Source organism: Biomphalaria glabrata, chromosome 1 (genome assembly GCF_947242115.1).
Source record: "Biomphalaria glabrata chromosome 1, xgBioGlab47.1, whole genome shotgun sequence".
NCBI lineage: Eukaryota > Metazoa > Mollusca > Gastropoda > Planorbidae > Biomphalaria > Biomphalaria glabrata.
Genome location: NC_074711.1, coordinates 64,027,952 through 64,046,222, shown reverse-complemented (window position 1 = coordinate 64,046,222; position 18,271 = coordinate 64,027,952). Strand labels below are relative to the sequence as shown.

Genomic DNA, 18,271 nt, shown 5'->3' with positions numbered 1-18,271 from the left:
TTTATAGCACATGGGCACATTTTAGGCCATGTCGTGCCCGTAATTCAATGAAACATTAACTATAGTTCTTTTAGTGTCAATGGTAACATACACATTAACTAGCAATACCTTTTTTAATGTGGGTATCTGCAAAACAATGACCTACCTCAGACTTAATATTGAATTTTCTTTATAGTGGTGAAATGTACCAGCACATTCAGTTATACAAATAGACCCCTTCCCAAATCAGGATAGTCAACATCATACTAAATGAACATTTCAAGATAAAAGGCAAACAGACTTAGCGAATGGTTTTATTTATCATCAATTTCAGATCAACAAGAAACCAAAGGGTACAATGTTAATGACAAAATAAATAGATTTCAATACATAAAACCTTTCCACAACTTTCAGATTCTTAGAAGATTTGTAACATGCAATGACCACAATATAATTTGTAAATAAAAAAAGCCATGCAAATTCTTTAATTTACAGTTACTTTATGTCCTGGAATGTAATTTATACCTTTATATCTATTTTATAAAAACAAAAGTTGACAGTTATCCTGGTGCACTGACTTAAAATAAAATATAACAACACTAACTTACAAAAGATCAAAACTTTCCTGCCAATACACAATTGCTATTACTAAGGTTATAATGAGTCCACTAAGACAAAAATATGAGCACTCATTTGAACAACACAAATGGAAAGCAAAATTTATCACAGTTTATAATTTGGATAACTTGAATTATGGCATGGCTAAAAATCTTTTGAACAATGCAAGTTTCTTTTTTTCCCCTAAATAAATCCACACTAGCAATCCTAGTTTCACTATGCATAATCTTTTGTTTGTTTCACACTAGAAGTTTGGCATTCATGTTTGAAAAATGAATAAGTGAGACAATAAAAGAAAGCAGTGACAAACTAATATGTACACAACAAATAGAATTGGAAATGAAATTGAGTACACCATTAAGGCAGATAGATATAAACTGTAGTGCTTTACAAACTTCTCTTACATTGAAGAGAATAACAAAAGCTCTAGTATTAGATCAATTTTTGTGTGTGTAATACATTTATTGTAAAGTAGTTGGTTGTTTTTTTTATAGTTAATAGAAAATAATTTTTTATATTAATAACTAAATGTATGGAGAAACAAAAATAATGTCACAAAAAAAAATAAAAAAAAATGGTTTCATCATGAATTGGATAAATCAAAATCATTTGTGTAAGCTGTGAAGAAACTTTATGCTGAAATAAAGGATTATACAATGCACAAAAGAAAATATTAAACAACTGAGTATTTTGTACTACTTCACTGCGGTATGTAACAAATTCTTCTGGAAATTGTTTCAAGAAAGAAAGCATCCTACAGGCCTATGTATACATGTTTGGTATAATTATTCCAACACTGTACTTAATCTACTTTAATATTTTTTTATTCTGCATCAATTATTCTTTTAGTTTTCTATTTAGTTACCAACCACTACCACAAGTAAATGCTGCAGTGTAAGAACTGCTAAGGACATCTTTTTTGGATTTCAGATATACATACCATATTAGTTACTATTATTATGATGAGCCCAGGAAGAAAAATAAAGCAGGAGGAAAATAAGCACATTTGAAAGAAACTCATATATTGCAAATATTTAATAATAGTGAACCGGTGGAAAAGATAATTTAATTGTCAATAGCAATTAGCACATTTTTAGTTTATATCTGAGTACACACACATATATATATATATTGAAAATGTCATTTATGTGCCCTGGGCAACAGAATGTACAATAACAGATTTTATGAACTAAGAAAAGAATATAAAAAAGTAACAAAGATTTAGGAAAAAAAAAAAAAAGCGAACTAAAATGATAAAATAACACTCACTAAAAACTAACTGATTGAACAAAACTTCTATAATTTACTTGGTAAACAAATAAGTAAAAAAAAAAAATAATTAAAAATTAAACAAGAACATAGAGGAAAAAACATGACAAAACTTCATCACAGCCAATGCATACATTTTCTTACAATTTACCTTTAAGAAAATAGAGATTAAAAAATGTACAACTGCCTCTTGAGAAACAAATGACTTCATACTTGACTTGAACGTCAAAGCTTTCAAATATTTCTTACAAAATCTCCACTTGGAGATTTCGCCCTTGCTGGTCAAGGTGCCTCAGCAGAGAAAAGGCAAGGACCATTAAACAAGTGTAGGCCTTATTTGATCACATCCTTGTGAAAAGCCTTGGTCTTTAGGACAACACAGGAGTTGTCTATAGCAACAATTAGGTTTCAGCAACAAATGCAAAGTCCTAAAGTCATGCATCCTTTTGGCAGTAAAGTTCTTTCAGAGCTTTTAATTCCTCAATTAATGTTTTATTTTGATTCTCCAAAACTGCAACTCTGTTTTCCAGACATTTTACATACTCTTTTTTTTTCCGTCGACATTCTCTTGCTGCTTCTCTGAGTAAAAAAAATGTTAATGCATAATTTACAAAAATGGGCATTCAGAGTTTTAATTTAAAAAGTTAAATGTATGCATTTTACTGCACCACGAATCAAGAGTTATTTAATTAGAGAAAAATCATTTATGAGTTTTAAAACTGTTTCAAGAGATGTACACAGCTTTTTGTGTGATGTTTGTTTTTTCGCTAATGCTTAAACAAAAGGTTAAACAGGAATAAAACAGGGGTGAGAAGGAGTGTAGAGGGGTTAAAGTACAATTGAAAACAAGGACTAAAAATCAAATGATTAATTACAAGAAAATATTATACAAGTTACAAAAAAAAGCAACTTAGAAATAGTACCAGTAGGGCTATTTTTTGTCTTACTTTTTTTTTCAGGAAATCCCACATTCAAATCCGAGACCCTGCAGTTAGGAAGCAAAGCACTTTCCCACTCAGCCTACACAAGCCCCATTTAAAATTGTATATATACACACAAATAATTGTGTACCAGTACCATAAATAAGCAATCATTCTTAAATACCTATTTTTTAATAAACGAAGTTCCCTTTTACGTGAACCTTCTTCTGACATATGCTGCGGGGATGAAATAGGACTACCAGTAACACCAGTCATAACAACACCTTGTGCTAAGGAACCAGGTATCTGATATGCCTGAACATTTGTACCTCCAACTGAAAATAAAGGAAAATATTTAAATCCATGTTATTGATATACCTGTGTATATATATATATATATATATATATATATATATATATATATAGCTAATCATAATTAATTTGTTTAAGTAAAAGTAATTATTAAAAATATTGCTTTTTTTTTTTTTTTTTTTTTTAAATATTGCTTCTTTTTTTTTTTTTTATTACCTGGTATATAAAATTGGCCATCTGGTCCTTGTGCATACTGTACAATAGTTGTTCCACCTGTAGAGTTTGAAGCAGAAGTGGGACTTGCATTAGTCATTGTTAATGTTTGTAAACCTTGAGTAGCAGGTGTAGCATCACCATGTGCAGTTAGCTGTAATGTGCCACTTTGAACATCTGTTATGTAAAGTGTGTTGAGTAAAAAAATTGAAACCTTGCTGTGTTTTGACAATGTTTAATTGGGACAAGTAAGAGAACCAGCTGTAAAAAGCTCAAGTGGGTGGAGAGCTTGTAAAAATGTCAAGCTTTTTACATTCAAATGATGGGCACATATACTGCTGTTAAATCCACACCTGATTTTTACTTAGTAACTATTTAATATTGAAAGTAATAATAAAATGATCAAGTGCTTGCTATGTTAAAAACCTTTTACAAAAACCACTTAAAAATCAACAATTGTTAACATCTAATTACATTCTTTTCCTTCCTTTAGCAATCAACAACATCAAAGTAGGTATTCGTACATTCTACGGTAATAAAAGTGTTAACTAGGAAATTTCCACAGAAGCATTGAAGAAGTAAGTGTGGAAATTACAACAACAATCTTTACACTTCAGTCAGGTAAGCTGTTATAGAACTGAGCAACCTCAAGGAACAAGCCTTCATAGAAATTCTCCAAGATGCTCAGTTTGGCATACAATGGATGTACAAAGCTAAAATTAACATCTCTAAGTACAGTGCTATGTATTCACTTCTTCAGACAATGTACTTTAAGAAATCATGAATATAAAAAGATCCATTTTGACAGAAGTGTTGATATTTATTAACATGCTTGGGGAAAATGGGACAGGGGAGGCGGAGGAGAGTCCAGCATAAAATTATGTCTTAGCTTAAGCTTTTAAACACAAAAGTTGTTAAGTTTCAACTCAGGACAGTTTAACAAATGAGAGCTTTGAACCAGATGTAATAAAATACATGTGTCATTTAATATTATTATCAACATAAGACCAAGTTAAAAACTTCTTTAACAGCTCCTTGTCTCATGCCTAGTTTTACAAAAACACAAATTTTTTTAAGCTTTTTTTTTTAAATACCGGTACCATACATGGTGGATAACCACATTTTTTATTTTTAAGCACAAATAAAGTTTGAACAAAAGTTCATTTAACATAATAAGTGTCAATAAACACAGAAGCACAATAATGAAACTTTTATATTCACGAAATAAGCCATTGAAATTCAATTTTAAGCAAGTCATTTGTTAGGAAATTTAAGAGAAACTATACCTAGAAGCTACTAGTAGCAAATTAGATTTTAAAAGTGACCCTTTACTACTCACTGAATATAAGTTTTACGGATATTTCTTTGTACATAGACATTGAATGCTCAAGTGGACAGTATATTTGTTAACTATGCTATGCAATATACAAGTCTTTTAACAAGTAATACAAAGGTTTTTCTTTTAAGACTATTCCTCCTTTACAAAGCTGATAACTATTTGTAAGAGCGATTACTCTTTTCTTTTAATATGTAATGAATGTAAAAAAAAATAAAAAAAAAAAAAAAAATTTTACCACAACCCTGAATAAAATCCTGGTCAAAAGCATTTATAAATCTACTCAAGAGTATATAAAATTCTACTTTGGTAATACAGATACTGCGATGGCAATATTAAAAGCCAGTAGTCTAAATAAAATTCTGGATCTAAATATTAGTATAGAAGATTCTAGTTTGGTGATAGGCCTATAAATCTAAACTTAGAACATGGTGCGCAAATTGTACAATTTATTTATTTTAAAAAGCAATTTCAAAGCATAGCCTGAAATTTAATTGACCTTTGAAATAATCATTTGCTTAAGCAGATTACTTCACAGATCTGTCCACCTACTTGAGCTTCAATGGATGGATCAAGGATTAAGTGAATACAGAGTGTAAGTAAAAATACTTACATTCTTGACCGTCTTGACTTTGACTGCTGTTTGAATCATCTTCCATTTTATTAACAGGAGAGGAAAGATCATTCAGAATTTTCCTAGAGAATGAAAAAAATTAATGGAGAATGTTAAAAAAATGCACAGAATTTTATTTTGAAAATTTAAAGAAATTTTGATGCAAACTGTTTTCAAGTGGTTTGTTTTTGTTTCTGTGAACTCCTAGTAGTAAACTAATTAGTACTGAGTACACCTAATAAGCAAGGTAGTCATAATACTGATTTGCATTACTAATTAATTAAATAAAAAAAAAAGTATATTAACAGCTACATTCATATGTGAGAACAAAATTTATAAAACTACTTGTAAGTGGACTAAAACAAAATTACCTATAAGATGGTCTTCTTGCTAGGATTTCCCTTCTCTTTTTGGCATCAGAGTCATCAGATGACAAATCGTCATCAACAGTTGCAACCTGTAATTTAAATAAACATTTTTTTAGTAACAATGTATGATATTATTGAAAATATTTTCAATTAAGCAAAAAAATAACAACAAAATCTGAGACAATCTGATGCCAAAAAGGATATTTCAACAATCTTTAAGGTATGTGTTTACTTTTTTTTTCTTCAGATATGAAACATTTAACTGACAATTTATAGTCAAATTCCTAGCCTTGAAGCCTTGGTCACTTATTGCATGTATCAAATTAAAGCTAATAAGCATGCAATTGTATTTACTGAAAAATACCCCTTCAATTTTTGTATTTTTCAATCTATTCCTAACCTCCATAACAGGTATGATAGAAATAGACAATTTACCCTAACAACTTGGATTGTCTGATAATTGCCTGCGCTGTGAATGACAGTTGGGTTTGCCTGAATGACAGGCTGAACCTGTATGGCTTGGTTAGGAATGCTCACATGGACCACTGAAATGCCCTGGGTGCCATTTTCAATGTCAGCTGTTCCAGGACCATTTCCTGCTGACATGTCTGAGAAAAAGAAAAGAGGATGATCAGAATGAGAATGCTTACTTTTTTAAAAATACTTTTATGTGTCCCTTCTCATTGCACAATTCACAGACTTCTATTAATACAGAGATGCAGACCATAAATTGTCAGTCAATTATTTCATTTACCCAGGGTAAGTTTAAAATTTTTATCTAGCGACTTGTCTAGCCAGTAGACTCTTACTTGACAACGTATATTTTTTGGCAGCTAATTCAGTTATTTTTACATTTCACCTGCCCTCAGTCCATATCTTTACCCTTTAATTTGAATACACAGTTTAGAACATGGCTGTTTAGAATTGAATACACATCAACACAAAACTATGAAAATAAATAATATGTAACTTTTATTCGACAAGCCTTACTTTGGAAAATGTCTTAAAGGCATCAAAATTCAACAAGCAACACACACAAAAAATAAAAATAAAACTGAAAACTTTGTTTAAAAATGGTAAAATACAAGTAATGCTATTAAAACAGTGTTTCCCAATACATGTTCCAAGAGGTCTGAATAGGTGTTCCACAAACTACTGGAATAATTAACTAGTAGGCAACAATGTAAATTAATCTCCCTAAGAAAATATGCAAAGTGTTCCTCTAAATACTCAGAATGTGCAAAGTGTTCCGTTAAGATAAGAGTTTGGAAAACACTATATTAAAACATTCTTGCACTGATCTTATATACATAGAATTTACAATTGACCCAGGGTGAACCTGCAGTCAAAGATTTGACAGCACGAGAAAATCTCATACAGATTTATTTGGCATTTATACAAACTAGATGACTATTGATGTTTTGATTCACACAAAATAAATACATTATAAATAATATTAAGAAAATTATTTTTTTTTAAATGAATATTTTGTTTAGTACCAAGAATGTTCATTGTCTTTTAGATGTAAGAAAGATGTGTAAACTTTAGGACAACAAGAAAAACATTTAAAAAATACTATTCTTTAATAAACAAAACTACTATAAAAAATGATTATATCAATTAGTTTGGATCAGTCATGTAATTAAATTTGTAATAGATCTAGACGAACAACAATAAATCTGTGTGATTAGAAATAAGTTTTACTGATTGTTTTAATTTAACACTATTTCATGCTTTTAGCTTTCTCATATGCTATGATCCTATCTGGACCAGTTGGGACAATAAGGGGAGGGGGAAGAAAGAAAGGGAGATCTGGGTGAATTTTACTGCAATGGGTTTTTAATAGCATTTATTTTAAAAAAAAGGAGGGGACCTGAATTTGAACTCATGGCTCAAGCCTAACCACTTGGCTAGTGTGAAGTACTAATGAAAATAGAAGATTATATAGTTATCTATTGTTTGTTTCCCATTTGTTGGCAAACAGATTTCAAACATGTTGCAATGCCTTAGCTTTGCCTTCTCTTATGAAACAATTCTTCAAAGACACCTTCTACACAATTTAATCCCCACACTCATACTTTTTTGGATCACCACTTGGATCCCATAACAGGGTTCATACTACTTTTATGAAAAAGGATCCCAAATCGTAACAAATTTTGTATACCCGCTCTCCCCCACTTAGAGGTTATGTAATATCCTAACCTTCCCTTACAGCTCTCTATTTATACAAACTTCTTTGCCCTGTCATATACAATAAACCATAACAGGGTTCATACTACTTTTATGAAAAAGGATCCCAAATCGTAACAAATTTTGTATACCCGCTCTCCCCCACTTAGAGGTTATGTAATATCCTAACCTTCCCTTACAGCTCTCTATTTATACAAACTTCTTTGCCCTGTCATATACAATAAACTATTACGCTACCCACCCCAACCAGTCAATGCATTGCTTATTGACACAAAACTGCTCTCAACAAATATGTAGACACAATTCTTTGGTTTCTCAACTTAGATCAAAACATCTTTGCTTTGATTTTTCCATTGGAATAAACATTCATTTGAACAATTTAATCCTCACATAAGTATCATTGATCATATTGACCCTTCTTTATGTTTTAGATTTAGAAAAAAAAAAGCAGTAATGGGAAATGAAGCTTCTAGCAAAACTATGAAAAATTGGGTGAGAAAAACAGAGACTGCTAGGCTGACTGATTGTATTTTTTTAAAATTAACTCTAATGAGCAGGCAAGCCTTTTAAATTGCTTATAAGAATGGCTGCATATTGACTAGAATATTTAAATAATATCATTGTTTATTACAATTAGATAGAGAACTATAATGGCAATTATTTAACAATTAACACACACAAAAATTAGCTCTATAGTTCTGTAATTTTGTTATCACATTTCATTACTACAGTGCTAAGTCAACCACTAACTCATAATTAAAAAATGTTAGGCCTTTTTGTAGTAACAACCCTGTTACTTAAGGTGTTAAATAGTATAGTTATTGATAGTGCTAAAAAAAGTACTAAAACCTTTAAACTAATGTAAGTAGTAAAAGGAAGATCCCCTTTCAGACCTTGTGATCTATAGGGCTGATGATGTAAAGGTCATATGTTTCTGTGGCCCACAGTTTACAAGGGTGCCATGTGGCCAGCACAAGGACCAACCGCCTTTACTTTTCCCCAACTAATACCAGGTACCCATTTGAGCTGGGTGCACTCACCTGAAATTAAAAATCTCAGTCTTCATCAAGATTTGAACCCGGAACCCCAATTCGGAAGCCAAGCGCTTTAACGCTTAGCCATTGAGCCTCCTTTACACTATTGTAGTTTAAGAAAATATATGTTTAACAATTTAACTTTGTGTATCGTACTTCAAAATATTATTTTATTATAGAAGGTACACAACCATTGCCATTAATGAAAATTAAGATTCAAATCTGTTTACTGCAATAAAAAAGAAATATTCAGAACTATAAGCTAACCAATTTGATTGGTAAAAGTTATTGTTTCACTATTTAGGCTAAATTTTAGGACTAGAATCTAGGAATCTAGATCTAGAAAAATCTAGTCTAGTCCTAGATATTCTTCTATATGAAATGAAAAGAGAAATTAGATTAATTAGATCTATTCTAGATTAGATTATTAGATCAATAGTCTACTAAAGTATTGACATAGATCTAGAATTATTATTATCTATATAAGACATTATAATTATAAGACTAAGACTGGTACCATATCATAAGACATATATATGCTAGCCATATAGATCTAACTCTTAACATTATTCTGTATTGTCTATTCTATTCCTAGAATCTTGATCTCTAGTATTAAATTAAAGCATAGAGATAATAGTATTAATAGGTAGAATCTACTCTACTGACTCTAGTATAGAATAGTATAGAAAATAGATCTGAGTATAATCTAGATCTGTATATTAACTATATTAATAGTCTAATCTATTATTTCTATACTGACTATAGTCACTATACTAATACTATACTATGGATCTACTAAAAATACTATGACTATACTATTACTAGATCTATATATATATATAGTCATAGAATAATCTTGACTGACTTAACTGACTAGTCTTATTTAGATCTAAGTTACATACTGATCATTCTTTGTCTAGTAATTCTAAAATTCTAAATCTAGTTTAGTAGTTATACACTCACTGCTTGCTTTCTTTAGTGATTCATGATTTAGACTTTGAGTACTTAAGAGTATTACTAATACTATTAGTATATTAGTATTGAAGTCTATTGCCTGGTCTAGATAAGATAAGAGATTAAGACTAACTTTAAGATTTTAGATTTATTTTGACTAGGTCACTAGAAATACTTAGTACTAGAATATCTATCTTTGAATTCTTTACTTTGTAGTTTGTATTAATATTAAAGTTAAAAATAATAAAAGATCTATAAGACTAGAGGATCCTAGATTCTATTCAATGTGTCTAGACCTTCTAATCTTAGAGTTGACTTAGCTAGTCTAGAGAACACTGAAAAAACTAAAAAGTGACACTGTTCAAAAAATCTAAACCGAAAATAGGGCACTGTCTCAGTCGGACCAACCTCGAGCTGTAGTCGCTCCATTTGATAACGTTCATCATGATTAGATTATTTCTCAAAATTTCCGATTAATTAAAAAATCTGAATTAAGTTGCATGGATGTATTCCAGGACAATCACCATGCTTGAATGTTGTGATTCGTCAATGAGTTCTTACCAATTACGTACTTTTCGTCACCAACTTTGCTGCAATCGGAGTGGATAAATTTGTAGAATACGTAGTCGCCACGTCAAAATACACCATCAGCGTCACAGGCCAAAATTACAAGGCCGTTCTACTTTCCAAATACTCCCATATTCATACGCTTCACTATTTTGATTGGCCAAATTTTAACGAATGACGTCAGTAAAATCACTGCTGACGCTTGAAGACTAAAAATAGATAAAATAATTTGGTCTTCAATCAAATTACTTCCTAAAAGTAAAAGTATTTCACATTTTCCACATTTGACATTACTTCATTTTAACAATATCACAATATATAATTTAAATATAAGGATAATTTATTAATCTTTGAACAAAGGTTTATATTTTATCATGGAAGTATATAACACCAAAGACCGACTGTCATGTCAAGGGTACTGGGCTACGTGGTTTGGTCTTATACAATTACTGGTAATATGAAAGTCAACATAAATAGAAAAAAATTAAAAGATCTATATCGGCTCCACAAGTGGTTTACAGACAAATTGTTAATTATTCGAATGGTGACAGACAACGGGTTCGCCAAAAATGGTTCACAAGACCAGTGCTTTTTTTTTGTGTAAAATATAGGTACTTTAAATGTACTCGGTGATATGGATGGATTGGCTAAATTTTAACTACTAATAAATTAATAGTAAACGTCAAAATTCTTCTTATCGTCTTCTTATATGATACAGACGTTACTTCAAAAAAGAAGATGATTACGCCCTACGCGTCATGCATTTAGTCATGCATATTAACCAATGACCTAAACTCCTCCAAGTCACTGGTTTTCCTGGCTAGCTCAGGCCATGCTCTAATAACGCTAGGTAAGAATAAGGAGCTTTTGTACAATTTGTCCTAGCATATGGAACGAGGAATGTGCATTTATCTTTGTGTCTTTCTGAGTATTTTATTAAATTGTGTTTTTGTATTTGAAGATTATGGTTCAGTGTTTTATCTATAATTGCTACTATACTTCTATCCTGAAGGCTTTCTAAATTTAGTGATTTTACTAAAGGTGTTACTCTAGTCAAATGTGAATATTCGTTTGTTATGAATCTCACTGCTCTATTTTGTGTCTGTTCCAGTTTCTTAATGTTTGCTTGAGTTGAGGGGTCCCAAACAGAGGATGCATATTCTATTATTGGCCTAACCAAGGTTTAATAACATTTTAGTTTTATGTTCTTATTTGATTTATAGAGATTTCTTCTAATAAACCCTAATGATTTGTTTGATTTTTTTTTAATAGTTGCATCAATATGGGAATTCCATGACAGTTTTTCATTTATTATAACACCTAGGTATTTTGCGTTTTTAGTGTGTTACTGGTTTACCACGAATAAAGATAAGTGGAATTAATTTGTTTTATTTGTTTTGTTACTCTTAATAACTGACATTTTTCTGGGTGGAAAGACATGCTCCAATTTGATTCCCATTTCTGTAAATACAAGAAAAGTAATATTTTTCCCCACATTGAAAAAGGTGCCGTTACGCCGTACCGGTGCGTGCGTCACAAAAAAAAGCCATGCACAAGACAAATGGCCCAATGACTTGATTAACCGACGTTTGGTTTAACGACAATCAATTCACACAATGTTAATAGAAATTTATAGTTACAAAGCTTATATCAATAACTCACACTGTCTGTCTGGTAAAAAGTTCGTAGACTTTATTTCTTCGATACCAAATCTCGGATCAAGCTGAAACTTTGCACAATTATTTCTTTTACCTGACAAAACAAGAATAAAAAAAAAAAAGTTAATTAGCTATTGGTAGGCTAATTAATCGTTGTGTTTGGTATCTCGAACAAGGGAAAGAAATTGCGCTTGACTGGGATGTTCGTATAAGCTGAATTATTCTCCATTATAGGTCGTCGCTTTAAAGTTTTCTATTTTGTCGTACCAGTGTATTTTTAAGATATTTCTCAGACATCTGTTGATGAAGGTATGTACTTTTTTGTTGTTGATGCTTCAGTTGCTCTCCATGTTTCAGAACCATACATAAAGTAGGATCGCCTTGACTTTAGAGTTAAAGATTCTTATTTTAGACTTGTTTGAGATGTGTGGTGATTTCCAGCTTGGTTTTAGGTGTGTAAATGTCTGACGCACTAGATTTATACGACGTTTACTGTCTTCATCAGTTCCACCTTCACTGACTACACTCCCAAGGTAGGTAAATAAAACTATCTACTTGGTCTATGGTCTGAGAATCCAGTTCTATGTCTCCATTTTGTTTGTTGTTTACTTTAAGTACTTTTTTGTGTGGTTTATTTTGAGGCATACTCTTTTTTCTACTTCCCTTAAAGCTGTGACCTTTTCTTGCATATTGTGTAGTCTGTGTGATAATAAGGCTGTCATCTGCGAATCCCATATCTTTCAGCTTTTGTGTGAATGTCCATTGGATTCCTTTCCCTGAATTAGAGTAAGCTCATTAAGCTATTTTGTGACCCAATCCAATACTAGAAGGAATAGGAGTGGTGAAAGAAGACATCCCTGTTTGACTCCTGTTGTGACAGGAAATTACTCTGACAGTTTGCTCCTCTGGGCTACTTGGCAGGTAAAACCATCATAAAGGTTTTTGATTATTGGTATTACTTTATTTCTGGAGAGTGTGCTGCCAAGATAAGTGAATCTGTCCACTGCATTTATATCATGTCCATTTATCTTGATGCTTGGATCCGAGTAGGCTTTACCTGGAGCAGGCAAATATAAGACTTCAGTCTTTTTTGTGTTAATGGTAAGGCCAAAGTCTGAACATGCTCTTGAGAAGTCACTGACGATGCTCTGCAGATCATTTTCAGAGCAGGCATTTAGGGCACAGTCGTCAGCAAATAGCAGGTCCCTGATTACTGCTGTGTTTATTTTTGATTTTGCTTTGAGCCGCCTCGGGTTGAAAAGGCCACCATCAAATCCGTATGTTATATTTATCCCGTTGTTATCTCTATCTGTGAATGCATCTGTCAGCATAGCGGAGAACATGATACTGAACAGTGTGGGTGCTAGGACACAGCCTTGTTTTACCCCGAATACTTCGAAGGGCTATGATGATCCTCCACTTTCCTGGACACGATCCTTTATGCCATCATGAAATAGTCACAACAAGGATATTAATTTTTGTGGTCACCCATACTTTGACATGATCTTCCAGAGTCCTTCTCTGCTACTAGTGTCGAATTCTTTTGTTAGGTCGACATATATTGAGAATAGGAAAGATCGATAATGAAATCGACCTGCGTATAGCCAAGGCCAGTGCATCCTATGGCAGACTGTCTAAAAATGTCTGGAACAGACGAGGTATCACCACAAACACAAAGATAGGGGTCTATCGAGCTGAAATTTTCCCTACATTGCTCTATGCCTCAGAAACGTGGACAGTATACAGAAAACATGCAAAAAGAAAAATGAACCACTTCGAAGAGCGTGTCTGCAATGCATCCACAAAATCCTGATGCAGTCGCAGCTGCGATGGGCAAGACACGTCTGCAGAATGGAAGAACGCCGCATCCCTAAACGACTCTTGTATGGCCAACTAAGCGAAGGAAAGCGCTCGCAAGGTGGTCCAAGAAAGCGCTTCAGGGACACCCTCAAAGCTTCTCTGAGAGCGTTCAGCATAAATCCAGCCACCTGGGAGACAGAAGCACAAGACAGCATGATGGCGTCACCACAAAACTGGCGCACAAATTGCTGAGGAAAAGAGAACAGCTCTGGCAGAAGAAAAGCGCCAGAGAAGAAAAGCAAGGCCAATGAAACTAGCTCCAGCTGGAATGTGCAGCCGAAAATACCAGGCTCACATAGGTCTCACCAGCCATATGAGGAGGCACAAAACCCCATTGCAAAGTCCTCAGCCCCCATGGATGACAAAAGTAGTCATCATCGAACTGCGATGGACGAACTATGATTACTTTATTAGGGATCCCGTAATAATGTCACATTACTGTCCAAATAGATTCTCTGTCGATACTATCAAAGGCCTTTTTTAAAGTCGACAAATGTTGCATAAAGAGGAGATTGCCATTCGACACATTGTTGTACAATTATTCTGAATGTTGCTATTTGGTCAGCACAGATCTCCATTTTCTGAATCCGGCTTTACATCAATGTTTTTTTTTTTAAACCAACAGATCGTCTCCCTCTTTCATCCTATCAAAAGGTCTTAAAAAAAACAAAAGTTGGATAAGACGTCGAAAGCCAACAAAATCGCACACTTAAAGTGATTAGGTGACAGTTTGAGTACAATAGTCCATATAGATGCAAAAATGTTCAATGTTCACATATACATAAATAGCTTAGGCATTACGCACGCACACTTACACACACGACCAGCGCTTTTTGAATTAGGCTTCTATTTACTTCTCGGTGACAAGAACATCCTGCCTGAAAGTGGGACAAAAGAGTTTTTAATATCTTTCTGTTCTAGCCTTAATGGAGAGGAGCCGACCACTTCGTCCAGATCTGATGTATTTGTGGTTTAATGGGTGCAAATTGTCTGAATTTCGTGAAAGGCATTGAAAAAATAAGTTCTTTAAGAGATGATAATAAATTGAAGAAGAAGAAGACGTCTTTATGGACATAATCATGTTTTCACTGAACTGGATATAATGATCTATGTCAGGGCAGTTGTTTACAAACATGTCCCAATCTGTCTGCTCGAGACAACTTTGTAGTTGTAAAACAGCGTCCTCGGACCATGACTAGATGGACTGTAATTCGTGTTTTGTTGTTTGAAAAATCGGTTTATACATTGTATGGTCTGACTGAGAAGAAGATCGTGTCCATTCTGAATATCAGAAATTCAAAATGTCGACGAGTAACCAAATTTAATAAATTACCTCTTTGTGTTGAAAGAAACGCTTTTGGCTTTATTTTGATCCACCAAATGGAAATAACGTCTCAACAGTTTCACTAAGACGTGTCTTCTAACAGGTAGTCTATCAAGTAGATGTTAACATTGGTCAATAAAGCTAGAGTCATAGTAGAGACTTAGCATAGCTCCACTAGCCAAGATCTCTATGTTTCAGATTCAAGTTTCATTTTTTTTTCTCTTTAAACAAAAATTAGTGAGTCCTGTGCGAGGCCCCCCCCCCCCCCAATCAGAGGCACTAGGCGGCTGACAAGTTTAATTTGAGGCTAATAGCCAGATGCTATCTTCCTTGCCAGTTATAAGGATGAGACGTGTGAGCAGACGTCCCGACAGTCCCGCCATGATTGACACGTGTCCCTCTCCCCAATATATCTGGTCTCTCTAGTCTAAATAAATTATAGGTTTTTACCCCCCCCCCCTTCTTTTTAAAAAAAATGTATATCTTATCTTATCTTGTATAGTTCTGTCTTAGGCATCACACGAGTAGGCCTAATCTCTGTGTGAATGGAGATCTATTTATACTTGTGTAGGTTTACTCTACTGCATCTATATTGTTGTTGTGTAGGCTACATACCACCGACGGCTGACACAGCGATTGCGTCGGACGTAATTTTTGATGTGCTTCACAATGTAGAATCAAAACACCCGGACTCTGTTTGTATAGTAACTGGAGATTTCAACAACCTAAATATTGACAACACACTGCCAAACTATTGCCAGTACGTCTCCCTCTCCACAAGGCAGGGTAGAACGCTCGACAAATGCTACGTATACATTAAGCAGGCTTACAAATGTAAAAGTTTGTTCCCACTTGGAGAATCTGACCATGTACTACTCCATCTTATACCAAATTACAAACCTACTCTTAAAACTACAAAGAGAGTTATAAAAAGGTTAAGATGTGGTCTGAAGAGGCTGTAGAAAAATACAAGGATGCATTGAGAAAACTAACTGGGAAATCTTTATTGAGAACTGTCCAGACATAAACGAACTAACAGAAACTGTGAACTCGTATTTATTATTCTGCGAGGAGTTAACAATTCCAACAAAAACAATACAAGTCTATGGAAACAATAAGCCCTGGATGACCAAAAAAATCAAACACCTTATTACTGAAAAGAAAACAAAGTATAAGGCTAGCAACGAAGAGTTTATAAATGCTAAAAATAAACTGAGAAAAGCAATAATTGAAGGGAAAAGAACATACAAAGAAAAAATTGAGAATTTCTTTGCAAATAACAACTCAAAACAATGCTGGGAAGGATTGAAGAAAATAACAGGCTGCGCCTCAAAACGAGAACACATTTCAGTGGCTGATGATGAAAAATATATGCTTAAACAACTTGTAGCAAAAGTCAATAACAGCCTAGATCTAGACCCTCACCAATTTGCATACAAAACTGCTAGAAGAACTGAGGATGCCATTCTATTGCTTTTGGACCAGCTTTATAAGCATCTTGATATACCCAAAACATATGCACGAGTCCTCTTCGTAGATTTCTCCTCGGCTTTCAATACCATACAGCCACATCTAATGATAAACAAACTGAGTAACTTAAATGTAAGCCCTTACGTACAAGCATGGGTTCTAAACTTTTTAACCCAACGGCCCCAGTATGTTAAAGTCAACAACACCAAATCGTCAACTCGAGTACTATGTACGGGTGCTCCACAAGGTTGTGTACTTTCTCCTGTACTATACACTCTTTACTCTGATGACATAAGAAGCAGCTATGACTCAGTTAAACTATTTAAATTCGCTGATGATACTGCCATAGTCGGTCTTATTTCAGGAGACGAAACTCAGTATCGAAGCTCGATAGTAGAGTTTACAAACTGGTGCACCGACAACTTTCTAGAACTGAATGTCACAAAAACTAAAGAACTCATAATAGATTTTAGAAAGAAAAAACAAACTATACGTGAACTGCAAATAAACACTACATCCATAGAACAAGTAAACGCATATAAATATCTAGGCGTTATCATCAACAACAAGCTTTCATGGGAAGACCACCTTGGAACTCTGACAAAGAAAACAGCCCAGCGACTCTTTTTTCTATACAAACTCAATATCTTTAAACTTAACAAGACGATCCTTGAGACTTTTTACGGCGCGACCATACAAAATCTGCTAACATACGGAATAACTTGTTGGCAAGGCAACGCCTCATCTAAACTGTTGCGACGTCAGACTCTATCACCGCCACTCATTGATCAGGGAACATGAAATGCACCAAGATACATGTGTGTAGTCGTTGAATGAACTCTTTATGTTGTCTGTTGTATTTATGTGTATTTTTCTGTTATGTTGTCTTTATATGAGAAAAGAGTCCTTGTAATCACAACAAATTTCCGTAAGGATCAATAAAGAAGTCTTAGTCCTATATAATAATAATAATAATAGTAAATTAGTAATAATAATAATAACAACAATTATAAGGCTTGTTTTCGAGTCCGAAGATTAATGAGGAATGCAGTATTTTCCGGGGCTACTCAGTCCCAGCTGTGACCTAGGCCTACATATTTTGCCACATCCAGGATTTTCTTTCATTGTCCGCCGGTGGTCGATTAAGATTTTCTTTTCGTCGTCTGCGTCTGTCCTCGGCAGCGTATTTTCTTTTGGTCACAAATGTGTATCCCATGGCTTTTTTGAATGACATCCAGCTGGCTCGTTCTGATGCCACATGCAACCAGGTGCTCTCTTCTATGTCAGCTAAGGCAATTTGGCGCCTAAGCATGGTTTCCGTGGGGCACCTCTGTTACGCCGACAACCTTTTAGCTAACCAAAAAAGACTGCTTTTGGCATACGTTCGTCCCCCATACGGGATACGTGCCCTGCCCAGCGTAACTGTCGGACCATAAGAAGTCCCTCTCTTTCTATAACCTCTATAGATATATGTCACTCTATGTGAAGAACATTTGCAAATATATAGATCTAGGGATAGTGCTATATAGGCTATGTATATAGTATAGATCTGTATAGGTCTGTGAGCAAACCATAGATCTGTTGTA

General features: G+C 33.7%; 1 protein-coding gene across 5 annotated transcripts; it reads right to left on the bottom strand.

Annotated features, from left to right (window-relative positions):
* Positions 1–277: 277 nt before the first annotated feature.
* Positions 278–10,534, bottom strand: LOC106073796 (cyclic AMP-responsive element-binding protein 1-like). 5 transcript variants are annotated; one of them, XM_013234440.2, is made up of 7 exons: positions 10,379–10,534; positions 6,064–6,236; positions 5,632–5,717; positions 5,261–5,343; positions 3,315–3,488; positions 2,971–3,121; positions 278–2,445 (listed from the first exon to the last, which is right to left on the bottom strand). In XM_013234440.2, exons 1-7 carry the CDS (start codon positions 10,452–10,454, stop codon positions 2,301–2,303), a joined length of 888 nt encoding a protein of 295 aa, XP_013089894.2. In that variant the 5' UTR covers positions 10,455–10,534; the 3' UTR covers positions 278–2,300. The 5 variants fall into 5 exon arrangements, with proteins under 5 accessions (XP_013089894.2, XP_055863569.1, XP_055863558.1 ...); XM_056007594.1 differs by having other exon boundaries at positions 3,315–3,371; positions 10,379–10,533; XM_056007583.1 differs by having other exon boundaries at positions 10,368–10,504.
* Between the last annotated feature and the right edge of the window lie 7,737 nt (positions 10,535–18,271).